Source organism: Balaenoptera physalus, assembly GCF_965194825.1.
Source record: "Balaenoptera physalus genome assembly, chromosome: 1".
NCBI classification, from domain to species: domain Eukaryota; kingdom Metazoa; phylum Chordata; class Mammalia; order Artiodactyla; family Balaenopteridae; genus Balaenoptera; species Balaenoptera physalus.
In genome coordinates this window covers 100682164-100700144 of record NC_138882.1, presented here as the reverse complement: position 1 = coordinate 100700144, position 17981 = coordinate 100682164, and the positions used below count along the sequence as shown (strand labels likewise).

Sequence of the window (17981 nt, the reverse complement as noted above, 5' to 3'; positions counted from 1 at the left end):
GCAGGTCAAGCTGTGTGCAATTAAGAATTTCAGTGTACAAAATGGGATCTGCGGCTTTGTCTCCTCCATCTTGCGCCACCATTAAACTGAAGGTACCGTCAAGTTGTGAAAGTGTTGTGAGAAGGGCTGTCCCGATATCGCCGTTTCCTGGTTAAAGTGGCCAAGGTGACCCCACTTTAACTAAATACAGGAGACAATCGAGACTATCCTGATAGTTTAAAGAAAAATTCATACAAATAGGCAATTACCTAAGCGTTTCCCGACAACGTGCAGCTTTAGCATATGAAATTCGCGACTTGTTTTTGTTACAATGTTCCTAATTTCATTTGAAAGTTCAGACACAGCCTCACTATCCAGATTTCCATAAGGAGTAAGAAAGATCCGCTGCAGTTCCGGAGGCCGCAGGGACGGCCTCTAGACCCCTATTGTCCGGGTTCTCTTACGTGTAAGCTTGAGACGGAGGCCTCTGTTGCAGGTGGGCTGCTCCTTACAGACACACCAAACGCACACACACAAACAGAGCAGCCGCCATAGCGGAAAACAAAGTGCAAAACTGCAAGCCTTGGACTTCCCTGGTGGCGCAGTGGTTAAGAATCCGCCTGCCAATGCAGCGGACATGGGTTCGAGCCCTGGTCCGGGAAGACCCCACATGCCGCGGAGCAACTAAGCCCGTGCGCCACAACTACTGAGCCTGTGTGCCACAACTACTGAAGCCCGTGTGCCTAGAGCCTGTGCTCCACAGCAAGAGAAGCCACCGCAATGAGAAGCCCACGCACTGCAGCGAAGAGTAGCCCCCATTCACCACAACTAGAGAAAGCCTGTGCACAGCAACGAAGACCCAACCAGCCATAAATAAATAAAATAAATTTATTTTTAAAAGAAAACAAAAAACACTGCAAGCCTTTACCTTTTCAAACACAACTCGAGCAGGTCAGGTTACGCCCCAACACTAACTCTGCAGGGGCACCCAGAAGAGATTGGTTACCATGGCCACGTAGGAAGCCTCCCGGATACTTTTCTTAGCTTTCTTCTTACACACACCTACTCACGAGATCTCCACCCACGCAGGTCCCTAGCTCGGCAATCTGCTAGCCACGCCTGATTGCGTTCGGCGCTCGCCTCTCTGCCCTTGCACCTGCGTACTACGGCGCCTGCCCGTCGTCGCGGCCCGGATCGGGAAGTGTCAAGCGGGAGCTGGGTTCCCCCGCCTTTGCCGCTATCACCGCTGACCCCCCGGACCCCAACTCCAGGCCCGGGCCCAGCCGCCATGACGAACGGTGAGAACTAATACCCAGAGCCGAGGATGGGAGTGCAGTACGAGTGGAAACCTGGCGGGCGGAGCCGGGACTGACGTGGCCGTTCTCCCCGCCCCCTCCCAGCCCAGTTCCCCTTTGGTCTCTCGGTGCCCCAACTCCTGTCCCCTATACTCCTCCGGGGGTTCCCCCGTTCCGTGCCCATCTAGAACCCCCAGTGCCTCTTGTGCCCACACCCGTAGTCCTTGGTTCCCACACTGTGCCCTTCTCCCTTCCTAGAAGTTCGTTCTGACCCTTACAAGCCACTTCGCGAGGCCAGTCCCGGTTGAACTGTTGCTTTAGCAGCAGGAAAAAGAGGATCCTCCTCACAGCCCTCTGTGTTCTCAGACTTTTGGAAAGTAGGCTCGTTGGGATGACCGATAAATCACACAGGATTTTGAGCCCCGTACTTTTTGGGGGGCGGGGGTGAATGTAGATCCTAAAAAAAAAAGTTCTCCTTGTTTTGTTAAAATGTCGGGAAGCTTTCTCGTATTTGATTCTAAAGTCCTGCCTGGGCGATCCCATCTGGAGACCGTGGCTAGTGTTGCAGCGGTCGGATTTAGACACTGCCTCTTCTAAAGATGATGTGGCAGTTGCCACCCTGTTTATCTGACCTAATTTTCCAGGCCTCTTCAAACATTTTATAGACATGATTTCTGAATTCCAGGGAAGGGCAGGAAACGATGACTTTGTGGTCTTTGGAGTCGATCTTACAGGAAAAAAGATGTCAAGACCTCTTAGGCAGTATGATTTGAAGGGCATAGGAAAGCATTTCTCAAAAGTACCTTCTCCATAAGCCTGGTACTAAAGTTTCAAATTTCACCTTCTTGTGACTTTTGGCTTTGCAAAAACTTATGGGAGAAAAGACTAGCACGTATTGTTCATCATAAAACTTGGTGTATGTATTAATTTACTGGACCCTTTCCTATGTGACATCTAGTTGTGAGATAGTTTTACTGGAGGGAGAGAGGGAGATGGAGTGGCCCAGAACTGGCAGATGCCAGTTGTGTAAAATATCCTTTTGGAGCTTCCTGGGCAGTCAGAGGTCTGAGGTTAGTAGGCACAGTACAAGAACGGACATCACCCGGAGGAAGAAATCATCTGAACTGAGAAATAAGAGAGCAGTTGGACACATAGTAATTAATAAATAAGTTTTAGTCACCCTTTCCCCTTTCCACAGGTCTGATTTTTTTTTTCCACTTAGGTGATTCTTTGTGCTTACAAGACATAGCTTGGTTTACAAATGTAAGAAATAGAACTAATTGTTCAAAGCTTTTTTCCTCACAATTGTTCCACCTTGTCGAAGCCTCAGATCTTTTTTTGCTTGTTTGTTTTCAAGAATCTGTTTACTCAGGCAGAAATTTGGTTTGTAAGTAGAGTATCATGCGTGAAGTGTAAGATAAGCACAGGAAAATTGTAGTTATATGGATTCTAACTCTTGCAATTTCCATTAAGCTTTCCTTTTGCCTTAACATATTCTTCACCAACAGATGCAGATCTGAGAGACTTGGCCAAATATCTACCTCTCCTTTATCACATGAGTGATTTATAGGAAGAACATGTTTCATTCTCTCAGCTCAGGCTCGAAGGATTCTTATGCCTCTCTCAACCTAATGCCAACACTGGCCATTCCTGGTAGGCTGATTCCACATAAAGTGATGCACTCTTCTCAGAATTTATACTTCTTGAAAGGAGAGGGAAGGGGGCAGTGAAATCTTTGTAAGGGGGTTGTCTACAGGTGATTTGGGGAAACAGAAAGGTAACCTTGTTAGTCCCAGGACTTGGCTCCCTCTTGTCAGGGCTGGCACTGCAGTTGAGGTTATCATCTTGATATTATATCACACTCTGTTCTCCAGGGGGATCACCTGTCCCAAGCTGGATTAGCACCGAAGGTTTTCTTCTCTTTCTGTAACAGTGTACTCCTTGGATGGGATTCTGGTGTTTGGTTTGCTCTTTGTTTGCACCTGTGCCTACTTCAAGAAAGTACCTCGTCTCAAAAGCTGGCTGCTCTCAGAGAAGAAGGGAGTTTGGGGTGTGTTTTACAAAGGTAAGATCATATCTGTTCAGGGAGAGGAGATTGCCATCTCTGGAGAGTGAGGTGCTGCAAGGTGGGGGTGGGATAGGCTGAGATTGTATGTGGTTCAACTTTTACATAATTGTTTATTTTAGCTCCAAGGTAATTTTAGTATTCTCCATGGAGTAAAACTGTATAAATTAAACAATTTCAGACTGGACTAGAGTTGTTGGAAGGAATATTTTCCCAGTGAAAAGTTTTTTTCTGAATTTCTGGAAAGAATATATTGGAGTCTCTTTTAAGTATTGATTTTATTAACTCAGATGCTTTTTTACTTTTTATTTTGGGCATCTTCATCTGGAATCCTACTTACCTAGATCTTTTTTCAAAATAAGGCAAAATATAAACTAACAGTATATTCATCTAGAACCTAGGGCTTAAGGGTAGTATTTAAATACATTCCTGGGTGGGTTCTTGAGACCCTTCATAGGTCTCTTCATCTGTGATTAGAGATTTCAAATCTTGAAAGTGAGCACTTATATGAAGGGCAGGGTTTGATTTCTTTTCTCATTTTATTTTTTCCTGCTAGCTGCTGTGATTGGAACTAGGCTGCATGCTGCTGTAGCAATCGCCTGCGTTGTAATGGCCTTCTACGTCCTGTTTATAAAATGAATTCCAAAGCATCCATTTCATCAACTGCCAACCAAGGGGACGAAGGTGAAGAGCCTGTCAGGAACCTGGGCCCAGCGTAGGAGAGTTCAGCTAAAATCATCAAAGTCCCCAGGATGACACCACAGCATCTGCCCCTACGTTATGTGGGGAAAACTCCTCGTGGTTACAAACATTATTTATGCTTCAGGGGACTACAGAAAGCCAGCTTCCTTTGACCTGTGTGTAAATCAGTCCTCAGCAGAGAGCCTATAATGTCCAGATAAATTACACCCCTCAGTGATATGATTACATACCTCCTGCTGAAAAATCTGTCACCTATTTTGTTCTTCAGCCCCTCATCAGGAACTTTTCACACTGAGGCTCATTAGGGGAGGATATAAGCTGTATTCAAACTTCTTGGAAGAAGAGATAATTTTCAAGACTTGACTTTTTTTTTTAGTGTTTGATTTGGATTTGGCAAATTGCAGGGGGCTGGGAGGCTGGGGTGGGGAGGCTGGGTGGGAAATAGGAGTTAAACAATGCCAAGGAATATTTTGGCTTTGGAAATTTATCTTTCATATACCCGTCTGGGTACATAAGAGAGAGGCATGATCCTCATTGCAAAAAGAGAACAGACGAAATAGCTGTGCTGTGTGCTGGTAGCCAGAGAGTTTTGCCAAGAGAATCTGGGCCTAAGTAAGATTTGGAAATTGTCTGTGATGAGACCAGAAAGGAGTAACTTAGACAAGAAACAATGTTCTATTCACCAGTATTCCCAAAAGGAAACTTCACCCCCTCAAATGGTATATTGAAACTGTTGCTATTTTCCTAAAGCTTTTTAAATATTTTCTAAATTACTGAGTGGTAAATACTGTTACTCAGTTTTAAATGCCACCACTAGGGGAAAGAGAAACTATTGAAGAAATAATTTGCAGTTGGGGTAGAAGAAATAAATAAATCTAGTATATTAATTCATATACTAGTAAAGTCATCTAGAATTTATTGTGATGTTAGATGGAAGTTCTGTCATATTAACCAAGATACAAACTTATTCTTTGTTTAACTCTGGGTTATTATGGCAATTTTCAGTCGATTACTTGTGTTTCTTGGCCCACTTTTAATTTTCTTCATATTGTAGTATTCTTTAGCTGTCTCTTGGAAATTATAAGAACATGGGAAATTTGAATGAGAGAAGTTGATGGCATTCATAGGCATGTTTGGACAGTTCAGAGAATCCATGAATAAAATGAGAGTGTTTTCTAAAGTAAAGGAAAGCAGAGGTTTGCAATTGGGATTGATGGGCTTTTCCATGGAGTATGGGAACTCCTGAGCAAATCATTTTCGATGACTCTACATTTGAAGGGAAGACTTCTCCATTCCCTCCTCCTTTTATCTGCAAAAGGATCAACTGTTGCATTTATGAAGCCTAGAACTTCTCTATTAAAAAAAAAAAAGAGTTGGTCTAAAATTAAATTATCGTAAAGAGCAAGCAGAGACATGGGTCTACCAGTGGAATTGTTCACTAAAGTAAAACTTGACTGTGGACAAGTTGGCTGTGGTTGACCCCAGTGTGGCAGTAAATTGTCTTTTGTCTTATTCCAAAAGAACAAAAGCTGCTAGGAAGTTTAGGTTCTGAAACATGCAGTTTAGTGCTTTGACGGTTCCTAGAAGTATAGAAAGTCATCAAGTAAACACTGCATGTCTAATCATCTCAGAGTTATGGCTGTTATCTCTTCAGGAATTGGTCCACAGGGTAAATTTCAATGATTCATATATTTTTCATTGTCATTTCTGAGGATCTTTCACACAAGAGAAAGGAAAGCTAGTGGAACAGAAAGAAGAGTTACACCTTGTGGGTGTGAGTTTGGAACCTGTTGGCCAACGGGAATGTCACTCTCTGGAAATACAGGTTCAGCATGTTTTGCACTTGTTATTTTGTAGCTTTAATGACTTTTGTTTCCTAATAGGGCTAATATCTCTAAGCTTGGTGTTTAGAGCTTCTTCATATTTTAAACTAGTCCCATTTCACAGTTCAGATCAATTTTTACAGCCTCCTGGGTGGGTCATCTTGACCTAAACTCTTGAACTGTTATATTTTGAGATGTTTTCATACCAGAATGTACCAAAAAGTACACAGAGTGAAGGTAATTTACAGCAAGAAGCAAATACACAGCTTATTTCATTTGTTGACTTTAGATAAGCAGAAACTTGTTTAATTCATTACTTTGGTTGATGTGTCATATATTTTTGACTGAAAATTGTAGGAAGTTGTTCCTCTAAGGGAGTCTTTTAGGGGTGGAAGAAGGGGGATAGCAGTGTTGCCTCACATTCAAACTGGCATCACCATAAACCCTGTATGCCAGGGTGGAATGAAGTCAGCTTTTTATAGTTGAAATAAGACTTTTTATTCACCATTGTCTGCACAAATCCTTGAAAATAAAGTTTCTTTCCCTACTGTTTTTGTCCATTTTGTCACATGCATGCTGAATTATTGAACTTTGTTCAATACTCCCCTGGGTTCTGCCCATAGTATACCTTTTTAGTTTACATTAGTGAATATCATCAATCCTGTTAACCCCTTGTGATGGTCACTGAATGTATGATATATGTATGATATAGTTCAGAATCTAGGAGGGTATAGCTTTCTCCTTTGAGGGAACTAATTTTATATATATATATATAAAAGCATATATAAATACATTTTGAGGTGTATTAAACAATGTAGATAACATTCCCCAATAATTTTACCTACTACTGCTATTAAAAGTATCAACTGCCATTACAAGCCATAAACTTCTTCAGTGAAATGAGGTTATCGAGTTACCCAGCCACATACCTAGAAAATCCTTGTGCTTCTGGTGCATGCAATGGACACTTTTCCCCAATTTGTTTATTCCAAGTACATGGTGGGACTGGCACAAGTACAAATGATAACTTCACAAAATTCTAATTTGTCTTCCCTCCTCACATATGTATTTCTTGAAAAAGGAGAAAGAAGGAACTGAGACATTCAAATTGTGCTTTGTGATGTGAAAGGAGCTAATTCTAACTTACATAATTGTTCCTTTTTTTCTTTTTTTCTTACACTCATTCTTGAAAGATTTATTTTAGCAGATATGAAAGTAAATGAAGATTCAGCAATATGACTGCCACAGCAAGTTCTGGGTAGCAAGAGGGCTCTGTGGGGACAGGGATACGTCTTCCTACCTTTACTTATTATACTACTACCTAGAGTATATTAGGTAGTATATTAGTAGTATATATAGTTACTATATTCTAACTACCTAGTCCTTGGACTTAAGTAATCTATTCTCACCTTTCCCTTTGGTAAAATGATGTTTGCCTTCTCCCATGGGAGAAGGAGCTCCTAGGGAAGCTGATGTTGGTAATGACCAGAATTTGCCTTCTCCCTGGGAAAGAAATCATTCACCTAGAGGTCTCCTGAGATTAAATCATCTTATATCCAGAACTTGGATCAAAGATCAAAGAAAAATTACAGATATGGATATAAATGTGTAGCTGCACAGAGATCCAAAGACAATCACGATTCAGTATTGTGGGAATTTGTCCCGCCTTTACCTGGGCCCTTGGTTCCCCTCCGAGCCACGTGGGGGCGGGAAAGTGCGCATTCGGCGAGGGCCTGTGCTCGGTTGTTCCTCCCAGAACCCTCCGGGGCGGAGGCGGGGCGGAGGGCTTTAAAGGAGCTTGCGCACTTCCGCCCTTTCACCGGAGGGAGAGCGGCGTGGGGTGAGGCTGGGTAGAACTGTAGCGAGGTGTGTGGAAGGCACCTGCGGGCTGAGTGTGTGAGTGGACGCGTGAATGTGTGAGTGCGCGCGTGGTGCGTGCAAGGCGAGTGCGTGCGCCCGCCCCCGTGCCTCTCCCCCGGCCTACACCTTGATCTTATTTGATCGGGTTGTGACTCCAGCCCCGCCGGACCAACCCGAAATGAAAAGCTCCCCTCCTGCGAAGCCCCTTCTTCGGGGCGCTGTGCAGCGAGGCCCCTTGGGCGGTGGCAACGCTGCGGTCCCGGAGGTCCCGGAGCTGGTCCTACGGGGCCCGGCGCTCAGAAGTGATGAATTGATCAGATAGACGAGGCTGGGCTTGTCCTGGGCCACTGATTATCGAGGCGATTCTGATCTGAGCCCGGGCCCAGGGCACGGCCGCCCGTGGCGTTGAGGCTAACGTGTCAACGGTCGGCTGCGGGCCCCGGGCGCTGGCGGACGGAGGTTGAATGAGCCGTCGCCCCGCCCGCGGGAGCGGGAGCTGAAAGGATATGGAGGCCTTGTTCCCCGCTGCAGTTTTGTTTTGTAGCCGCCTCCGTTTTTTTCTTTAGACCCGACTTGTCATGATGACTCTTTTGTATGGTACCAGCACTGGTGCCCCCGGTCTAAAGGCACTATACAGCGCCTGCCGCGAAGGGATATATGTATATATGCATGTCTGTATACGTGTATATATCCGTAAGAGAACTTGGAGACCTTATAAGAATTCAGATTCCAGGAACCCGTACCGGATTTACTGAATTAGAATTATCGGGGGAGGGGGGGGGGGTCTAGGAATCTATATTATTTAAAGTCTCCATGCATGGATCGCAGTAATAAATTTTTTGATGTTCAGTATCAACCCACATGAGGTGATTATCCCAGAGAGTCACCCCCTCTGTCACTTTCAGCTATTCTAAATAAAGAGAACTGAAACAATTTTGCCACTTGGCAGCAAACGCTATGAACAGATTGGAGTATCTCGGTGGAAGAGGGGCTGTAATAGTTTGGTGGTATTGACCCTGCACCTGAGTACCAGGAAGAAGCCCTTTCATATCTGATTTATTCAACAATGCATATGCTGTCCAATCTTAGAAATGGGAACTTTTAGTGTACAATATTCTAAAAGGTCTGCCATTTATTGCTCATTTTAACAGCAGGCTCCTGTGAGTGGCTTGAATTTTAGGAACCACATTACTGTATCAGTTTTTAGGTACCTTCAGACCCTAGGATCAGATTGTTGAACGCTGTTTCCAGGAATAGGGGGCTACCTATCACAGCACAAATCAAGGCAAAGAAAAGAGAATTGACTCCCGGGCAAGGAGACAGCAGGGTTAAGAGAATGAACAATGGCAAGGAGCCAGGGAGATGGAGCCCTCATGGAAAAGTAGAGCTCAGCAGATGACTAAATCCAGAAGGTCTGAAATCTGTTAAGCGTGACCTCAGCATAAGTGTTAATGTCACAAAGAGCTACTAAAATTAGTGTTTGTAAGCTCAAGAGAATGGACTATGTCCATTCTTGTTTTCCCAACACTTAGCTCAGTACCTGACATAAAAGTTTGCAAGAGGGGCTTCCCTGGTGGCGCAGTGGTTAAGAATCCGCCTGCCAATGCAGGGCACACAGGTTCGAGCCCTGGTCCGGGAAGATCCCACATGCTGCGGAGCAACTGTGCGCCACAACTACTGAGCCTGTGCTCTAGAGCTCGCGTGCCACAACTACTGAAGCCCGCGGGCCTAGAGCCGGTGCTCCGCAACAAGAGAAGCCACCGCAGTGAGAAGCCTGCGGACCGCAACAAAGAGTAGTCCCCGCTCGCTGCAACTAGAGAAAGCCGGCGCGCAGCAACAAAGACCCAACGCAGCCAAAAATAAAATAAATTAAAAAAAAAAAAAAGTTTGCAAGAAATGTTGAATGGGTATGGTTTGAATGACTCCAGTTCACAAAACGTGAATACCTGTCTCCTGCCAAAAACAGTGCTGTTCTGTCCTAAATCCGTATCTTTTCAGCAAGATGACTTTCCGAGTTGCAAATATGCCCAACAGGACTAGTTTCTAGAAGTTGAGAAACTTCCATATTTTAAGAGTAGTCATGTGGCAACTGGTAGTCCATGGGTAACAGATACTCCAGGCTTCATCTTACACAAATCTATTTAATGGAGGTGGGCGGCAGGATGTTCCAATATGATTAATTAGTCCAGGGGCCTGTCAACACTTAGGTGGAGAAGAAGCCACCATCATTCTTTCGGGAATACCCTCCATTGGTGGCTGCAGTGTGAGGGGATACTGTGGAGAAAAGAGAAGAGGGAGTGGGCTGTGAATTTCAGATCCTTTGCCTTTTCTGGGAACTTGTCGCCCATACATTTATGGGGACAATGAAGAAGGTTCTAACAGCTGAGGAAACTGGCATATAGAGGACTGATGGGAGGTAGCTATAGGTCTTTCACTCCTCGGTTTCTGCCCTTTGCTGAAAATTTTTGTCCCCTAGACCTAAGGCTGAGGTAGTGGCTCTGAAAAACTGAATTCATTTCCTAGCTCTACAGTCAGCATGTCCCCTGGTTTTAGTCTGATATGTGCCAGACTCTCAGTTATCCCCGATGTTCCCTAATAGCCAATCACCTCAACTCCCTGATTCCTGTGACCATTTAGAAAAACTCTTGCACCACCCATCTGCCTCCCACCCCTCAGTCTTCTGACCCTTACCTATGGATCCCTGGATGCTGTGAATAGACTCCTTCTTAGGGTTGATCCAGTGTCTGATGTTAGCTCGGGAAGTGACAGGGGGTGGCTGGGGAGGGGAAAAAAATTCTCCAGGGAATTGGATCTTGATTCTAGAAGATGGTCTGGGGAAGAACATGGGAGAGTGAAATCAATCAGGAGAAGAAAGGTAAGGAGGGAAAGAGTTGCATGCAACCTTAAAAATAAAGCAGCCGAAGGCCCTTTTTACCCTCTGGAATTAACCAAAGATTTTGTTCTACAGATGAGCACAATCTTGGAAGATCTCTGTTCATTTTAGAAAATAAAAAAACAGAACTTGTATTACAGAAGTAAAAAATACAGAAATCTATACAAACAAGAACCTATTGATTTTTATTTCCCAGGTGACACTTTACCTTACTTGATTGGCATTGTCCTTAGGGAGAGGCTCCGCCTCCACCACTTACCCATGGGTATCCTGAATGGTCTCCTGGTGTATCAGTGTCTCACTTTTGCTCTTGAACGTCCCTGTGTGGTGGTTGTACAAGGCTGCTAATCGGAAATCCAGATCATCCTTCGGTATCTACGGAGGAAGCCAACCCCACCACCCCCAGGGTTAACTTGCCACATTTGCACCTGCTCTAGTCGGGTTCTGTTGGAATCTACTCTTCCCCCAAAGCAGAGTGAACCCCTTTTGGGCCTGAGATCCACCAACTCCCTACATACCAAATTACTATACATGATGACTTCTTAACTCTTGTCCATATAGAATTGTCTCATGGTTAGGTCTAAGGAGTGGGGAGCTCTCCTGGAGACATGAGAACCACTATATTGTCCTTGACTTGAGCTTAATGGGCCTTACCTTGTTCATGGTTATAATGAGAAGTCTGGTGAGAGAATGATTTGCTCCAGATAATCAACTGCAGCAAAACCCAAGCCTTCTGACTTCCCAGAGGAAGCTGATAGGTTTGTATTTGGTTTTAGATTTGGTAGGATCTTGGATTGGGGACAAGATAAAGATGCTAAGGTAGTCAGGGACAGACTACCTTTCAAAAGGGATATTAATTAGTTCTAAGTGGATATAAGGAGAAATAGCATTTCAATGCTAGGTACCTCAGGATCAAAAAAATAAACATCCTGCCTCATGGACGTGATTGTGGGAGTTGAGCTGAGTCGACACCAGGGTTCCTGTTGCTGAGCAAGGTGAGTTGGGTTCTTATATGGCAGTTTCTGCAAAAGAGAAACCACACCCACTCCTCGTTACCAGAGGCCTTGCTGATGTGATAGCTTCAGTGACATCCATCCCCTTATCCCATCCCATTTTAATTGAATCGCAGACATCTAAAAGAGAAGAACGAAATGGGGCAAGACTCCCAGGCTTCTGATCCTCCTAAGTTTTTAATCTTAGAACTGACAGAAATGGGCCAGGAATACAGGGAAAGGGGTGAAGTGGGACAGGAAGTGAAGGGTGGGGAGCAGAGAGGCAAGAAGAGCTCAGGTTTAGAAGTCCTGAGCTTGGAGAAGAGATAAGATATCCTAATGCAATTAACAGGTAGGAAATTGGAAGTGTGCAGTTGTTGGAGGAGAGCTCAGAACAAGTAGTAGCGATCTGGGGGTCACCCCCTGAAGTGGTGGTTGAAGCCTGCAAAAAGGCGTCTGACCAACAAGGAAGAGGTGGTTCATGAGGACTGCACAATATTATAATGGGGGTGGCGGTGGGAGCAGTCAGAGACAAGAGAATCAGGAGAGAGCCGTGTCTAGGCAGGTGAGAAAATTTCAGTAAGCAGGGAAGGGTCATTGTGTCTGCAGGAATGTCAAAAAGTTCATTGGATGTTCAGTCCTCTAATTAAAACCCCGCAAGTACGAATATGAAAAGCACACAGCTGATTTCTTCATTACATGTAAAATGCCATACTGTTCACCACTGTATCCCCAGTGCCTAGCACAGCGACCTAACACATGGTGTTCTAAAATGAAATATTGATTGAATCAATGACTGAATTCCAGTGAGTACAACTACAACCTAGTAGAAATCTCATTCAACCTATCCGATGTAGGAACCCTCCTCCTCCCCTGTATATAACACAGTGCTGTGTGACTCAGCTCAATTAGGCATTAATTGAATGGCGTGAACCAGGCACTATACTGTCACCAAGAAAGATGAAAAAGGAAATGGGAAAACTACAAATACATATGATGCAAGCATAGGCAGCTCTCTTCCCATTCCTCGAAGGCTGCATAAGCCTCATCATCTCTATAAGCAGAAGGCCGAGACGGTCTTTCACTGAGAAAGTCAAGCCTGTCAAGCGTGAGTGCCATCTTCACATCCATTTTCCTTCCATCTCAGAGAAACGGAAGTCCCTTTTATTCAAGAATCACCCTTCCCTGAACCCAGCCCTTCCCGGTGCTTTAGGGCCCTGCGCTATCCTGCCATCCCCTGTACCCAGCTTCTCCTCATTCCTTTGTCACTGTCTAGCTACCACTCCATGACCTTCCCTACTGAGCCAGCCTTCTTAAAGAGTCAACACTTGCCACATCCACTTCCTCCCCGTTCCCATTCCCTCTTCCGCCCACTGCAGTCTGGCCTCTGCCTCAAGCACCCACTGAAACTACTCTTGCTGGTGACCACTGACCTTTGTGGCTAGGTCAGGTGGATCCTTTCTGGTCCTGATCTTACTGACCTCTGCGGTTTCTGCACCACGACTCTGATTCCACGAAATGTTCTCTCCATCCTATGTGGGTCCAGCTCCTCCTGGTTCTCCTCCTGCCTCTGGCTATTACTTCTCAGCTTCCTTCTCAGACCTGCTTTCTCTCTCTGTCCCTTAGTGGTATTCTCCAGGGGGTTTGTCTCTGCCTTTCTGACTCTCACATTCACTGGATGAGCTCATTCTCTCCTATACTTTCAACCACCAGATGAATACTGTGGCTTCCAGACATCTTCAACCCACAGCTCTCAACCATGTTGCCTACTCTTCATCTCTATGGAAATGTCCCACAGGCACCACGAAAGCAACAGCTATAAAACTGATCTCAACATCTTTCTCCCCAAACCTGCTTTGCCTGGATGCCTCATTCAGTAAATGGTATCAGGTAAGCCCTCAGAAACCTGGGAGCTCTCCTGGACTCATCCACTCTCTTGAGCCCATATCCAGTCAGCCACAAAGTCCCATCAGTCCTGCCCTTTGCATCTTACCGCCATCCCCTGCATCACTGCTGTACATCCGTTACTCCTCCTGGAGATCGCTGCACCAGCCTCGTAGCTGATGCCTCTTGTCGCACTAACATCCTGTCCAATCCACTGCCACTTGTGCTTTCTACAACACCCATCTAGTATGCCACTCCTGGGAGATGGTTCCCCAGGATGAAAACCTAGCTCACTAGCACGGTGTACGCAGCACACCCAGCCCAGGAGGGTCACCTCTCCAGCTTCCACCCTCTCCACTCCTCCATTTCACACCAACGCTTCAGCCACTTTGGACTCTTTGGTCCCAAAGAGGCCACCCTCATCCTCCTCTCCATGTATGTGCACCTGCTGCTCCCTTTGCCTTGAATGTCTGGTTCCTGTTTCCTTCCTTCTAACTTACATTCCACCTCCTCCCTCCCCTGGTCCAGCTGACTCATATTTGGATATCAAAACTCACCTGCTCTGGGAGGCTTTCCTTTAAGCTCCTGTGTCCCATGACACACCACATATAACTGTCACAACACATGTGCTGTTGTGCAAGCACTTTTGCTGTTGCTGTTGTCAGTCTGGCTTTTCTACTAGATTTCCGTGAGAACAGGAGCTAATCTAATGTGTCTATACATCCTCAGTTTTTAGCAGAGTGCCCGGCATACAGTAAATAATAAATGTTGAGTAAACAAAAGGGAGTGCTTTGATTTTGTTATTAAGCCACAATTACCATTTAGTTCACCTTATTTTTCACCACTTCAAACATCTCAAATACTTCTACGAGAAAAGTGGAACCTGGGCCTGGGTAAGCCCCATTATACCAATCATTGCTTAGGGCTGTGAGTGCCTCTTGTTCCTCTGGACTAGAACGCCACTTGCCTCTGCTCAAAAGCACCTGTGAAATGTTGGCAGCCCTGAATATGGGGACATGGAGGAAGGCAGAAAACAGACTTCTCCGGTACCTGACTCAGTGTCCTCACCAGAGTCCTTTAAGTTACCATCTCTTCCTGTCGCGCCGACAGAAAGAAGAGTGCGGTCGACCCTACTGGGAATCTGCGCAAGAAACCTCAGTACCTCGGAAGCCCGCAGTTTTCCCAAGTAGGAATCATCGTTATCCAACGTAGGATTCTGGAAAGGGTCTCGGGTGAGAGGCATGGTAAAATGCCGAGCGAGACACTGTCAAGCGTGATGAGAGGCCCGCGCAGCCGCACACAATCTTGCAAGCGGAGGAGCCGGAGTCCCAATTGTTTGGCACGCCCAATTTCAGTCGCCAGGCAACTGCCCCGCCGTCTATGACTGAGGCGAATTCCCTCCGAGAAGGGCGCCACCTGGCGGTCCAACGCGGGAGGCCCCTCGGGAAGAAGCTACTGGGAACGCAGAGGGAAAGCGCCGCTGAGTGTACCGGGGAGCCCTGGATTTGCACTCGTGAGACTTCGGTGAAAAACGCCGAACAGGTCTTCTGCAAAAGACTTCAGTTAAAGAAAGAATTCCTAAAAGGTGGCCCAGAAATGTCCTTCCTCCTGGCATCTAATCAAAGGATTTCTCAAAGCGATGAGAGAATGGGGATGTCAAGAGACAGAAGAGTCCAGGTGTCGTGCGTGGAAAATTGCCGGCTAAGGCAAACTCTCCTTGCTTAAACTCGGTTTAACTATACGAGTCTCAGGGCTTCGCATAGCGTCGGTTGTAAAGGCACAGATGGATTTGGCGGGGTGGAAGTAAGATCTCCAGAAGAGGCTGTTACAGTAGGTGACACGTACCGGGGCCACTCTTCCAGGCTATAAGCTCTGGAGAAGAGACGGCATCTCAATCATTTTTCTATCGCTTCACACATAGGAGGTGCTTAATAAGTATATGTAGAACGCCACGTCTGCAAAATGAGAGGTGCTCATAAGTAGCCGATGGCTACGAAATAATGAATTTGGTGGCGATGGCTTGGAGGTTGTTTCCACCGCGTTCTTTACACGAGCCCTGTGCGCGCCTGTTGGGACGGTTGCAGACCCTGGGCGCTCGCATTCCCACGCCGCGCGCGCCAGTGGCGCCGGCTGCCATGGTGACCGGCAGGTGAGCGGCAGAGGAGCGAGTGGTCCCTGCCCCACCCGCGCGGAGGGAACGAGGAGGCGGTTGCCAAGGCGACGTGGGTAGGAGGAGGAGAAGAGGAAGGAGGGAGGAGGAAGGATGGGCGGCCTAGGCGTAGCCGCAGGGAGGTGACTGAAGCGAGCCCAGCCCCTTTCATCCTCCCCCCTGTGAATCTCCCTCCCCTTTTTTTCCGCCTTCTTCCAGCAGTAGCTGCAGCCGCAGCACCTGAGCCGCTGCTGCCGCTCGCTCAGAACAACACTATGGCTGAGCCTGGGCACAGCCTCCATCCCTCTGCCAGAGGCAGGGGAAGAACTGAGCCGCGCACACTCCGGCTTCTGTGGCTGTTGCTCTGGGTTGGGACCACCTTCCAGGTGACTCAGGGAGCGGGACCGGAGCTTCACGCCTGCAAAGAGGTACTCTCCTCCCTGACCCGACCCCACTTAGGTCAGAAAAATCTTGGATCCCGGCGGGGATCTTGGGACCCAGACACAGACAGTTTCAGAGGCCACGGAGTTTAGGTTTCTTTGGGGATGGGGGGGTGGGGGAGGAAGAGGAGCAGACTGGCGTCATGGAGAAGCCAGCCCACTGGAGGACTCACGAAATAGATCAGCCTCACAGCTTGGGCTGCTGAGCTCAGGGGAAAGGTCCCAGCTCCAAGGACCTCAGGAGGGACCTGAGTCCCTGGACTTGGGAATGAGGGAAGGAGAAGACATGGGTTGTTTCCCAGCTGGGATGAAATTACCGTAAAAGTGGTGGAAAACCAAAGATTATGTACAGAGGGGCAAAATAGAAAGTGGGAAAAGGGAGAAGTGGGGTAAGAAAGGAGTTTGGAAGGCCAAAGGAAAATAATGGATCGAAGTGGGAATCCTTGTGATTTTATCATGGCTTCAAGAAAGTGTGAAAATGGGAGGTCTGCAAGGGGGACTGAAGGAGCCCGTCACCTCTCTTCCCTTGGTATTAAACATCCAGTTACCTTGTGGGCTGCTAAATGTGGATCCTGTTTATAGTTTGCCTCCCCCGGTGTGCTTTCTTTAGTGTACCTGGCAGTGAATGACTCACCTTTGGCCAGACTTTGAGTTCTGTAGTATCTCACTTTCAGCCAATCTCTACTTTCCTTCTCTGGACTTTTGCTGACATATGTCGTAAGTCTTTTTCAAGGTGTTTCTAAAATGTTGCCAACATAATTCAGAGAATAAGTAGGGAATGTCTTCCAATCAAAAATGCCTTTGAACATTCTTTTGGAGGGATACAAAAAAAGGAGTAACAAAACTCAGTAGTTTCTATGGTATTGAAATAACAATAATTGGTTGTGTTCTGAGTAACTTTTTAAAAACCATATGGCAGAGGCAGCAACAACATATTTACAAGAACTTCATGGCGGAAGGCAAATAAAAGTTGTTATCTATGTGAAATGTGAAAGACTTTGCAATATATTAAGAGTCTAGCCCTGTACAATTAATCTGAAATGTCATACTTGGCTAAGGTTTTGAGAGGTTGAAATATTAGTTGTAAGTTGTCATTGTTAACTACTGATTAGCAACCATAACCCCATCCCAAATGGAAATGTATTATTATGACGGTATTCTAACCATTAGACCATCTATAACAAAACAGATCATGAAGAAGTGAGGGGGGTGGGAAGAGAGAAGAGAATTTTTGTGTGAATAAAGATACTTCACTTCATTCATGAATATGAACAAGTGACCCCAGTCAGTGGACATTTTTGTAACTTGTATCAGTCCCAGCAGTGTCCTGCCCTGGGCCATCCACATTTTCACCCAGCCACTTTATGACCTGTTTTAAAGATGGCTGGGAGCAGGATGATTTTGTCAGTGAGTGTTGCTTACTGGCCTTGGTGGCCTGTGGTCTAACCAACCAAGTGAGTTCCATCAAGCAAACTCACTTGCCTAAGAATCCAACATGGGAGTCCCCTGTGTGGAAGGTAACAATCTTACAGTTCAACTACCACTTCTTGTTGAGATCTTTGTGGACTATGGAAAATATGAGATGTTTAAGAAATTAAACACTTTGTATCATCTTGCTTGGGAGGGAGGGAAGAGTATTGATACTTGAGAGCTCTAACTTGTGTAGAAATTTTGCCTTTAGTCCTTTTTAAATGATTGGCATTTGCCTAAGCAAAAGGCCTTGCCACAGAGCATAAGCTGAGGGCAGTGGAAAGCTGTGGAACTCAACATACCAGGGTTCCAGTCTCTGCCTGTTACTTACCACCCAGTTTTTGGATCTGTAGAATTGGTATTTCAATAACACCTACCTCAAAAAAGATTGCTTTGAGGACTGAAAGAGAAAATACAAATAAAACACAA

At 45.9% G+C, this 17981-nt stretch overlaps 3 protein-coding genes across 4 annotated transcripts in view; 2 read left to right on the top strand and 1 right to left on the bottom strand.

Annotated features, from left to right (window-relative positions):
• Window positions 1-1116: 1116 nt before the first annotated feature.
• Window positions 1117-6412, top strand: TMEM167B (transmembrane protein 167B). Of its 2 annotated transcripts, XM_082450848.1 has the most exons (4): window positions 1125-1277; window positions 2783-2927; window positions 3208-3339; window positions 3896-6412. In XM_082450848.1, exons 2-4 carry the CDS (start codon window positions 2852-2854, stop codon window positions 3976-3978), a joined length of 291 nt encoding a protein of 96 aa, XP_082306974.1. In that variant the 5' UTR covers window positions 1125-1277; window positions 2783-2851; the 3' UTR covers window positions 3979-6412. The 2 variants fall into 2 exon arrangements, with proteins under 2 accessions (XP_082306975.1, XP_082306974.1); XM_082450849.1 differs by lacking the exon at window positions 2783-2927 and having other exon boundaries at window positions 1117-1277.
• Window positions 4337-14813, bottom strand: CFAP276 (cilia and flagella associated protein 276). Its single transcript, XM_082450837.1, has 5 exons — window positions 14656-14813; window positions 11523-11639; window positions 10877-10992; window positions 10416-10543; window positions 4337-9998 (listed from the first exon to the last, which is right to left on the bottom strand). The coding sequence occupies exons 1-5, from the start codon at window positions 14734-14736 to the stop codon at window positions 9928-9930; spliced, it is 513 nt and encodes a 170-aa protein (XP_082306963.1). The 5' UTR covers window positions 14737-14813; the 3' UTR covers window positions 4337-9927.
• A 1015-nt stretch (window positions 14814-15828) lies between these two features.
• ELAPOR1 (endosome-lysosome associated apoptosis and autophagy regulator 1) overlaps window positions 15829-17981 on the top strand; it is a 71938-nt gene continuing 69785 nt past the window's right edge. Inside the window, exon 1 of the mRNA XM_082450515.1 lies at window positions 15829-16070. Within this exon, the coding sequence (XP_082306641.1) occupies window positions 15918-16070 (153 nt within the window). The 5' untranslated portion in view covers window positions 15829-15917. The remainder of the gene's footprint in view (window positions 16071-17981) is intronic.

Bases quoted from the DNA above. Each gene is read 5' to 3' on its own strand.
- TMEM167B (XM_082450848.1), top strand. From the start codon at position 2,852: ATGTTTCATTCTCTCAGCTCAGGCTCGAAGGATTCTTATGCCTCTCTC. The intron at 2,928-3,207 runs GTAGGCTGATTC...TTTCTGTAACAG, and splicing joins GCCAACACTGGCCATTCCTG to TGTACTCCTTGGATGGGATT. The intron at 3,340-3,895 runs GTAAGATCATAT...TTTTCCTGCTAG, and splicing joins TTGGGGTGTGTTTTACAAAG to CTGCTGTGATTGGAACTAGG.
- CFAP276 (XM_082450837.1), bottom strand. From the start codon at position 14,736: ATGCCTCTCACCCGAGACCCTTTCCAGAATCCTACGTTGGATAACGAT. The intron at 10,993-11,522 runs GTACCTAGCATT...CTTCCTCCGTAG, and splicing joins TTTATTTTTTTGATCCTGAG to ATACCGAAGGATGATCTGGA. The intron at 10,544-10,876 runs GTAAGTGGTGGA...ACCATCTTCTAG, and splicing joins ACCATTCAGGATACCCATGG to AATCAAGATCCAATTCCCTG.